The sequence below is a fragment of the Phyllostomus discolor genome, chromosome 1 (genome assembly GCF_004126475.2).
Source record: "Phyllostomus discolor isolate MPI-MPIP mPhyDis1 chromosome 1, mPhyDis1.pri.v3, whole genome shotgun sequence".
Classification (NCBI taxonomy): domain Eukaryota; kingdom Metazoa; phylum Chordata; class Mammalia; order Chiroptera; family Phyllostomidae; genus Phyllostomus; species Phyllostomus discolor.
In genome coordinates, this window is record NC_040903.2 from 145,598,226 (window position 1) to 145,608,722 (window position 10,497).

Sequence of the window (10,497 nt, forward strand, 5' to 3'; positions counted from 1 at the left end):
CTCTGGAAGAAGCTGGTCATATGTTCTCATGGAGACCAGACCTCCTTAAAAAGATAATTATACCATCCAGACATGTCCACTCACTCATGTAATCACTCATTCCTCAGATATTTTTTGAACATCAAGTATGAACTGTACAACTGTATAGTCTCAGGAACTGGCTGCTGAGATTCATAAGATTCAGTTTCTGACCCCAAGGGCACCAACTCCAGTATGAAAAACAGGACACAGATGATTCTATTATCATATAGCAATGACAGTGATGATATGTCACAGGTAAAGTGGGAAAAGAGAGGAGCACCAACTCAGCCTGAAGAGCTGGGTGGGTGCTTTCACAGGAAGGTGGCGTGTAAGTTGGATCTTAAAGAATGAATAGAAGTGACCTAGGCAAGGGCAGTGGAGGGAAGGGAGAACAGTCTAAGCAGAGGGGCTCATCTTCTAGTTCCAGAGACCAGTGGTGGGGGAATGTGTCAAGAAGATAACTCAGATCATGTTTATTTTCCACTCTCAGTATACCCTTCGATAGCTTAACATTTGGTGTGCACAGACATTAGATGCTGGGTCCAGGGAGACTTCAGGGAGTCATACTGCCCTGAATCTTAAACACAATGACCAAGGAAGAGAGCCCTGTCTAAGCCTCATCCATCGTGAAGTCTGCATAAGGTGCTGGGTGCTTCCTTCCCGGAGCTCTACCTCTCATCCCAGATACCTATTTTCCTTCTATGTCTACAATTTAAGATCCATTCCAAGGTAAATATCAAATTCAAAGGTGTGAGGAAGGCTGCAGGACAGAGGAGATACCACAAGAGGGCGCTGCTCCCCGTGGGTACTGCTTTGACACAGCTTCCATTTCTGAACATGCCTCTTTTTAAAGCCTGTGACATGAACTCGCAGAGCAGTTTGTTTTGCCTAACACACGAGTCAAGATTTTCTAGGAGTTCCACCAAAGGATCACGAAAGTAGAGGAACAGCCCTCTCAGCTGTGGTATTACCAAGCAAACCTGCTGCTGGTTCTCTGCCAGCCATGCTGTCTGCTTCCAGCTTGGTACTTACGATCTTGTTGATGTTGGGTAAGTAACATTTCTCGGGATTTCTAAAGTGTTCTATCCCCTGGTTTTAGGATGCTTACCAAACTGGAGACGATTCCTTTTCATTGCCAATACAACAAAGCCTTTACTTTTTATTTTAGGAGGGACCAGTGGAGACTCAGTGACCCAGACAGAAGGCCCTGTTACCCTGCCAGAGGGGAAAACTTTGACACTGAACTGCACTTACCAGACCACCTACACTACTACAGAATATCTTTTCTGGTATGTCCAATATCCAAAAAAAGAGCCTGTTCTTCTCCTGAAAAGCTCATCGGATAATCAGGAGGTCAACAACAGAGGTTTTCAGGCCAAACTTGTGAAGACTCAGAAATCCTTCCACTTGCAGAGACCTTTAGTGCGAATGGCAGACTCGGCGGTGTACTTCTGTGCTTTGAGTGACACAGTGCAGGAGTCCACAGGGGGAGCTGAGCACAAACCCAGAGCGGCTCACACGGGGCTGCAGGGCAGCAGCCTGGCTATTCTGGGAGCCACAGGGAGCTTCTCTGACTGTTCTCAGGAGACATACAGGTATTTGACAGGGAAGTGGAGATTATATTTTCCAAATACAAACAAAAATACTTGTTATGGCAAATATGTCTACTAATTGAGAGTGTAGGACACAGCTTTTTCTGTTCTGCTACAGTGCGTATCCCATTAAAACCATTTTTCCCCAGTTAGGAAATACAGGTATGATGTCAACATGATGTGGAAGTTTCACTGATTCTCTGTGACTTTTCTAGCACATTAGTAATTTATGCTAAACCAAAGAACTATCAGGAGAAGTTTCTCATTATAAAAATGCCTCAACTCCACTTCACCGTAAGCAAAGTTTGTTTCAGTGGGTCAAGAATTCCCAGAGTTTTCAAGGCAAGCAACAGGATGAAACGGAGAGGAAGGTAAAATGACTCTGGGATTGTCCCCAACTGTGATCTTAACATATCGATTTATGAAGAACAATTACATGTAAAAGTTTGATGAATCTGGCCTTCTTGGAAATACGTGTTCTCATGAACCTGTATCTGAAGAGGGGAAACACGAGTCCTGATGTTCAAGGCTACAGAGATCTACTGGCTATGATACTAGGGACAAATGCCACAGGCTATTGAATATTGCTGGTACATTTAATAGGATTTTAGTTTTTTTTATAATGGTCTGTTTACAAAGTTGTATAGTCTAAGGATTTTCCCTATGCCAATTTTCACCATAATTAATATGTGTGGTTGGAATCACAAGAGGATTTTCAGAAATACATGTATTGAGTTCTAACAGTAATCCCTGTACTTAGGCACTGAGTAGAATTTTCTTAGATTCTGTTTACACACAATGTATGTTTTTTCCCTGCTGTTACTGAACATGACACACACATGACACATTTTGTGACTCAGTAGGCCTGTGTGAAATCATTCATTAACAACAAAATATTTCTTATGTAAATTTTACTGGATTCCATGCAAGGTGGAAACTAAGACTGAGACTAAAAGCTTTGCCTTCTTGTTAGAAAGTTAAAACCCAATGATTGCTTTTCACGTTGATTCTCTTGGGAGAAAAGGAGGCTTATGTAAAACCTAAAGGTGTGTACATAACTATGTTATCCAGTGTATTCACCGTAGTTCATAATAAACTGCATTCTATAAAAGTCCCACATTTTCCATCAAAGAGGAATTAACTGAACAAGGTTCCATTTCTCTACTGCTTATTTCCAGTCCAATTAGTTATAACTAGACAAAATAGGTCTAGCTCAGGTGCCTAACATGTCCCAGTAGTAGAGGAAGCATGAGACACAACACAGGCAAACTTGTCCTATATTTACTAATTCTATTTCCTGTTTGGGGGCAGAGCATCACACAGTCCAGTAACTTTGCTTATACCTCTTCAGCACGGGGTACAAAATTAAGATCTGTATTTTAGTCAAAATATAGGAATTTCACTCAAGAGAAGAGCTACCAATATGCTGATTGCCAATGTGCTGAAGGCAGTCAGTCACAGCTTCTATCTGGTCTAGGTGAGGATGGTCTAGGTGAGGATGGTCTAGGTGAGGACAGTTGCAGACACAGGGCTCCAGCTCCTCTCAGTGCTGAAGGCTGTGGGGAAAAGCAGATCACTGTTGTCTAATGAGGGTTAAAAGGGAGGGTAATGGGCAATGGAACCAGAATGCAGGCTTCTAAGCCATTTCTTCCCTTATTCCCTTGGAGTTACAGTCTATTTCTCTTCTCTTTCCTGCATGATCCAGCATGACCCAGAAAAAGGGTCCAGTCTGCAATTTTTTGTGGTAGAGAAAGAGGCTGTATCCTTGTCTGTGTATATGAAACTAGCAGTTACAGTTATTATTTATTCTGGTACAAATGGCCACCAAGTGGGAAAATGACTTTTCTTATTCATCAGGAGTCATATAATAGGAAAAACACATCAGAGAGTTGATATTCTCAGAGAGCTGTGTTATTCACTGTTGAACTTTCAGAAACCAGCCAGTTTCATCCATCTCACCATCACAGACTCACAGCTCAGAGATTTAGCCATGTATTTTTCTGTGCTTGGAGCCTGTGGGAGCCCCACAAAATTGTTCACATGAGATAGGGCCCCTGGGGAGAGACTCCATCACAGACAGGATGAAGCAGGGACTGTGTCAGCACAGGTGGGGGTTTGGCAAGGAAACCTTCATTCAATTCCTGTAGAATGTCCAGATAGGTCCTTCAGTGAAAGCAAATGCATCTCCCATTCTTTAGAATAGATTAAGATAGCATACATAGCATATACAATTTTATAAAACCAAAAAGGGCAACAGGAAAATCTATGAATCTCTTGTTGATTTTATTGAGATGGGAGAATAATCTAATTATCTTTAGATGAAATAAGTGACTCCATTGTTGACATTGTTAAATCTTCAGAATCATTCATATATCTATGAATTCATCATAATGTCAAATGACAATCTACTTACAATAAAAATTTCTTTCATTGGTTTTTCTTAAAAACATATCATTACTCCCTGAGGTAGAATCAATTATTTAATTTATATTCTTTCTATAATCATAGTAGTGATCTCTCGCACAAAAGTATAGGCTTGAAATGTTCCTCAAACCACCTCTCTTTGGCTCCTCTCTTTTTGTGACCTGATCATGTTTTTTAAAAAACACCATAATGGGTTGCTCTCTCATGTGGAAGCTGTCTACAGAGGAGATGTTCAAAGTGGGAATTTGTCCTAACCTGTAGAGTCTCTTGCCTTCCCTTCCCCCTTGCCTGAACCCCATGCCCAGGTGTCAGGGCCAGAATGACAGCTGCATGGCAACCAGGGTCCATTTGTGATTGTCCAGTGTCTGCTTCCTGTGCAAACATATATTCTTTTTAAACAGATGTTACAATAGGTACTGAAGAGCAAAGATTTTTGTTTTTTGTTCTGCATTAGTGTTTAAAAATATCTGAGTTAATTCTCAACATTTAAAAATCAGACATCACATTAAAAACTGGATTTCTAACTTCTTTTGGAAAAGATCTAGGAACATGAGATTCTTGGGGGTAGAGGTCAAAAGTTCTCTTTAGGACTTCAATATAGTCTCATTTTATTTTAAAATACTGCAGATTTACCAGTCACAATATGCTTTTACCTAAAAGTAAAATTTTAAATTATTAGTCATGTATAATATATAAGCTATTGCACAGGACAAAGAAACCTGAAGTAACATCTCATTTAACTATTGCAATTTTTCCCCGACATCACCTCTATCACAACATATATTCCACTTTTATAAACTCAAGTCTTTTCATTAGCTCAAAAGACATTTAGTTTTACAGGAAGCACTGGGAAAACATGAGTTAGCCAGTCTGACATGGTTCCCACATTACCAGAGAGACCACATTCCAGCGGTGTCCAGCGTGGAACAGCAAGCACAAAGAGCATTGCAGTGAAGTTTCAGAGCTTATTACACAAGTAACCTTAGTAACCTTAATCAAGTTGTTAACTTCTCTGAATCTGTTTCAACATCTGTAACATGTGGAGGTTGAATTAGGAAGTTGCTGTTGAATAACCTGTTCCAGAATTCTGGCCTCATAGGGTACTCAGTCTACTGTTATTTTTCAGTCCTAACACTTACTGCCATCCCCCTGTATTAGGAAAGGGCTGTTAGGTGTTCTGGAAGTTGCCACGGTGCTCTACACATTACATGATAATGTCCTGGGAGCACCAAGGGGCCAGAGGCAGCAGGGAGAGAGGACAGCGACTTGGGCAATTACGTGCTTACAACACAGGAGCTACTGCTCTATGCACCTGGGCAGGACCGAGACGGGGAGGGGTGAACAGGCACAAACTCATAAGTAAAAGTTGTTATTTGCATTTGATGTTATGCTTTCTTTCACAAAAAGAGACACACTGTCTTGTCTTAGTTTTGCAGAATTGGGAAATGTAGAAAATTCCCTTTTGCCAAGCATAGGGGCACACTGAGATGGGATCTGCTAGCTGGAACTCCAGATGACACAACTCCTCCTGTGAAGTTCTAGGCAGGTTGAGAGGCCAATTTTGAGTTACAGGGTTGTCCAATGTCCCTTGGACAATGAAAATGATTCACCTAACCCTAGAGAATCTAAGAACCTTGTAAGAGGGTGAGACCTTTTGATATCAGAGAGTGTGCTCTAGGGTGGGGTCTCATATGCCAAAACTCACAGGTGCCATGAACAGAATGAAAATGAGTGGGGATGTCCAAATATTTTTAAAAAGCTGCAAGTCTTAACCAGCACTGATCCTCAGTAACAGATGAAGGAAAGTGATGTTTCAAAATCAAGGTTTTTCCCAAGTAGAGTGCAGTCCTGCAAGGTGATTCAAAGATTGACGTGTTGTCCCTGAGTCCTTGAGTCCCACCGAAGTCAGGCTGCAAGCTTATTAGATATGGACGGGCTGAGACAGAAGCAATAGGGCAGAGAGCCTATGGGTGAGGAGCTGAGGATGGAAAGCTGCCACAGCCCACAGGACAGCTGGGGCTCTCTGAGTGGCCCTTGAAATGGACCCACGAATAAGGTGGTGGACTGCAGCCATCAGGCTCCAGCCCCTGCTGCTTCTTCACAATCCTCCCTCTTCAGGTGTTCCCTGAAATTACCTGAGGTGTCCCCCACATCTCAGAGCCCCTGCTCCGGCACACGATATCCCTACTGCAAAGTTATACCAGTGCCCTTGGCTAGAGTTTGACTGAAATCAGACAAAAGTAACACAAATTTAAACATTTCAACAAATAAGCAAAAAGCTAATGCTCACTCAATGCACTGTCCAGGTTCCTGAATAACTTAGACCACACAATTTCTGTTCTGGACCTGATCTACTGCATTGTTTTTAAAGAGGGAATTAAGTAGCTATCAAGTACACATGACATGTGATACAAGTAAGCTCTGAACCTGATCCTTTATGGCACATCTTGTGCTACTCGCAGCAGTTGTGTTCAGTCTGGCACCTAGTCCACAGCCTACATCATCTACTGAATTTACCCGTATTCCCTTTTTCTTCCAGACAATGGGATATATATTGAATAGTTTAGTGCCCACCTCTCATGCTATCTATAAAAAACCCCTGCTTTTGACTTCATAATGAAAGTTTCCTTTTCTTTGACAAAGGACAAAATTCTCCACCAGTGTCACATGGCCTTGGGTGTGAACAGTACTGTCCTCTGCAGTAGGGTGGAACCCCTGTGTTCCACACCATCATCACTCTACAATCTCCAGTCCTCAGCATATCAGGACAGAAAGAAACAGATTAGCTGGATGTGAAATACTAACTCAGTCTGAGGAGCTTCCTAAAGAAGTGAAACACATCATTTTTTGTTGTTTACTAGATTTGAAAAAAATTTTCCCTTTTGGTGTAATAACCAATTTACAGGCAATACAATGGATAAAGGAACATGTTAAGCTCATCAGAATTATACAATAAGCAAAATCCACTGTATGAAAAACTCACAGGACAAACCTGATTTCTCCAACAATGAACTACAAGAAATGAAGTGCAGTGAGAAGGCCTAGAGACTAAAAGGGGTTTACACATTTAGTGGGTAAGTCTGTGAATTTACAGAATAATGCTTGTGCTTTAGAGTTCCCAAATGTGCACAACAGTGTAAGGGCAGCCAGGGGATCTGCTCAGCCAGAGATTCTTGCCAACATGCTAACTCTATTCATGAGCTGAGTTTTTGTGAGCATTAGAGACAATTTTAATGTGGTGAGAAAATCTGTTTAGAGTGAATATTTTTCATTTGAAGAGAAGTAATTTTGTGTTCCACAGACTTATTCCTAGCCATCGTTATTATATGGACAGCACAGCCACTGAGAGTCTGTGTAGCAAAGTATCCCAGCAGTCTGCAGGAACAAGGACCCAGTGCCTTACATGGTTTATGGAAGCAGGAAACAATGCTTTGCTCTCTTGCTATTACACCATCAGAACTTGCTTAAAGTAAACCCAATTCTAGAGAAACAACAAGTTGTGAAAATGGCCCTTTTCATCTTCTACTGGGTTTGTTTTACCAGCACAAATAATAACAATGCAGTAAAGAGCTGACAATGAGCAAGCAGTACCTTTAGCTGAGATTCTTGACTTCCCTAAGGAACAAATAAACAGGAGACAGCTATACACCATATGCATGCCTCTGGAATGAAGAGGGCTGGGCCAATAATATTAAGCATCAAAACTTGGCTTTCTAAAGGCAAATACTTAATTGGATTAAAAGAATGATGTGACAGAAGTAAAAGGACAGTGTTTCAAGAACCAGGTTACCTAAGTAAGCTTACCTGTCCTTCATAAAGCTAAAGGTGTAAGGCTGCTGCTGTTCAAGTATGGTCCAGCAACCCCTAAGGACACCCCTTTGGGAAGGGGGGATACCCACTTGGTGAGTGTCCTCTCTCCTATGTGCAGATCAGTGCTCAGTCAAAGACTCAAAGTGATCAGTGTGCCTTTGCCGTTCTCATATTCTCCCTCTCTCTCTCTCTCTCTCTCTCTCTCACACACACACACACACACACACACACACACACACACACACAGCAGATCTCTCCTCTCTGGTACACTGTTTCACAAATTCTAGGAGTTTCTGGATCCCCAAACTCCTCTTCTGTCTCATCAACACAGTGAGATGGCTGGGATATTTTTGCTATGCTCTCCCTGCACTGAAATGGCCTCTGGGAAGCAAGCTGGGGCAATATTAGGACTCACTTCACTGTTTTCTTTATCTATCTCTGTGCCACCTGTAATTCAATGTCCAAAAATTGTTTCATTATTTTGTCCAGCCTTCTGTTTGGAATGTCAATTCCTATAGCACTCTAATTTTGCCAGTGAAACAGAAATCACAGTAATTTATTATACTTGCATTTTACAAATGCAGCAGTCCCTGAAGTGTTGGGGGAAAACTGGTTATTCAACCACAGATTATTTGAGAAGAACTGTGTTAGAAAATGCTTCCTGTATGGCATTGAGTCTTGGGGGATGAATAAAACTAAGTCAGGTGAAGGACTGGAGCAGTATCTAGGCAGAGGGGTCCTTCTCCGCCCATGAGAAGCATGGGGACATATGCAAGGAAGAGACCTCAGATTATTCTTTGTGCCTGGGATTATCTGGGAAGCATTAGATTTCTGTACCGTGCAAGAAATGATGGAAGTGATAAGTAAATATTTTCCCAAGAATACTAATTAACCTATAGAGCAAATATTTAGTGCTTTCTACTTAGAGTTCTTTCTCCTTCTCCTGTGTCTAACCCTCTAGCAATTATTAGGAGGAATAGGGTCCAGGACACGGTTGTGGTGCAATTTGAGGGACAGCCACCAGAGGGCGATGTTTCCTACTGATGCAGTTTCTGGTTGTGTTCATGGGCTGCTCTAACTTCGGTGCCTCTGTAGCAACAAAAAAGACTGTTGTGCAGAAAGGGGCTCTAAGTTATGGGTGAAGAGTGTCTGTAAGGGCCCGCTGGGGACTAGCCTTATTGCATTCAGTGTATTCCAGGGAGCAAGCATCATTTTCTTCTGCCAGCATGCTTTCTGCCACCTGTTCCATTCTTGTGATCTTAATAGTCAGTAAGTAACATTTTATCTTAAATGTTAATGCTTTTTCATTGTCCTATAATTATAGATAACTTTTAGTTTTCTTCTTTGGCTAAAAACTCTCTCCCTATACGTTTCTATCATAACAAAGTAATTCTCTTTTAGGAGGGACCAGTGGAGACTCAGTGACCCAGACAGAAGGCCCTGTTACCCGCCTAGAGAAGACAAGTATTATTCTGAACTGCAATTACCAGACCACTTATTCAAGTCCTTACCTTTTCTGGTATGTCCAGTATCTCAGTAAAGGTCCCCAGCTCCTCCTGAAGAGTTCAACAGACAACCAGAAGGTAGAGAATCAAGAGTTTCATGCCAAGCTTGTGAAGAGTAGCAGCTCCTTCCACCTAGAGAAATCATCACTCCAAATGTCAGACTCGGCAGTGTATTACTGTGCTGTGAGTGACACAGTGTGGGAGGCTGCAGGGGGAGCTGAGCACAAACCCAGAGGGCTGCAGGTGGGGCCTGGCTGTGGGCAGCCCTGGGAGGGAAGTTATACTCTCTCCCTAAGCAGTGAGAGAATATAACTGCTTGATTCTATTTAGAGTTTTCTCACAGAAATGAACCAGGCCCAGACTATTTGTAGAGGTCTAAGAGGCTCACAATTGCTCTGCAGGTAAAGAGGGGTGGATGTCAGTGTTAATCAGAACCAAAACTTTGAGCCCCAGAAGGGCTCAGTCAGAAAGGCTTCTCTCTTCTCCAGACTCCAATCCTTTCACAGAAAACATTTGTAGAAAAATTCTATCATGAGACGAATGTCTACCAAGATATTTTTAACTATTTAATTATTTAAAAGCTCTGTAATCTCGTGCTTTTCATGCAAACATTCACAAACCAACTGAGGAACTTAGGATCTGGTCTTTAGTGTTCTTCACAACTAAGTGTCCACAGCTAAGATGGACAGATGAACATGCCCCCTCTGACTCAGTCCTTGCCACAGAAAATTCAACCCAACTTCACACTAAGTCATCACTCTATACAACTTCTCAGAAAACACTGATGTGGAAAAAGTCATAGGACGGGGCACTGAAGGAATCCCCTCCTCAGGTTCATGCTCCTCACTAGGTGAGAGGCAGCCAGTCTGGAAAGGCTGTCCATGGCATCCTCCCCTTGAATGGTCAGTTTCCTCTGTCATCACCCAGATCCTTATCCTGAGGATGATGTGCTCAGTCACCTGGGTTTGGGCTTCAGGTTCCAAGATAATTCATCTGAAAAGAGACCTGGATTTTAGCCCATCTCAGCTCTTTAAGCTAAAGTATGTTAATATTATGATATATTTCCCTGTAAAACAAGAAGGATCTGTATGCAGAGACCATGGAGACTTCCAACAATAAGGGTTAATATTGTCTAGAGAGTAAGA

The 10,497-nt window shown here is 41.9% G+C and overlaps 1 pseudogene and 1 gene segment (V, D, J or C); both read left to right on the plus strand.

Moving 5' to 3' along the window:
- The first annotated feature begins 943 nt into the window (after positions 1–943).
- On the plus strand, positions 944–6,261 carry LOC118498412. The segment is given in 3 exon segments: positions 944–1,070; positions 1,190–1,616; positions 6,156–6,261. Coding segments are annotated over 3 exon segments (579 nt in total).
- Positions 6,262–8,952: 2,691 nt separating this feature from the next.
- Positions 8,953–9,654, plus strand: LOC118498429 (annotated as a pseudogene).
- Positions 9,655–10,497: the final 843 nt, after the last annotated feature.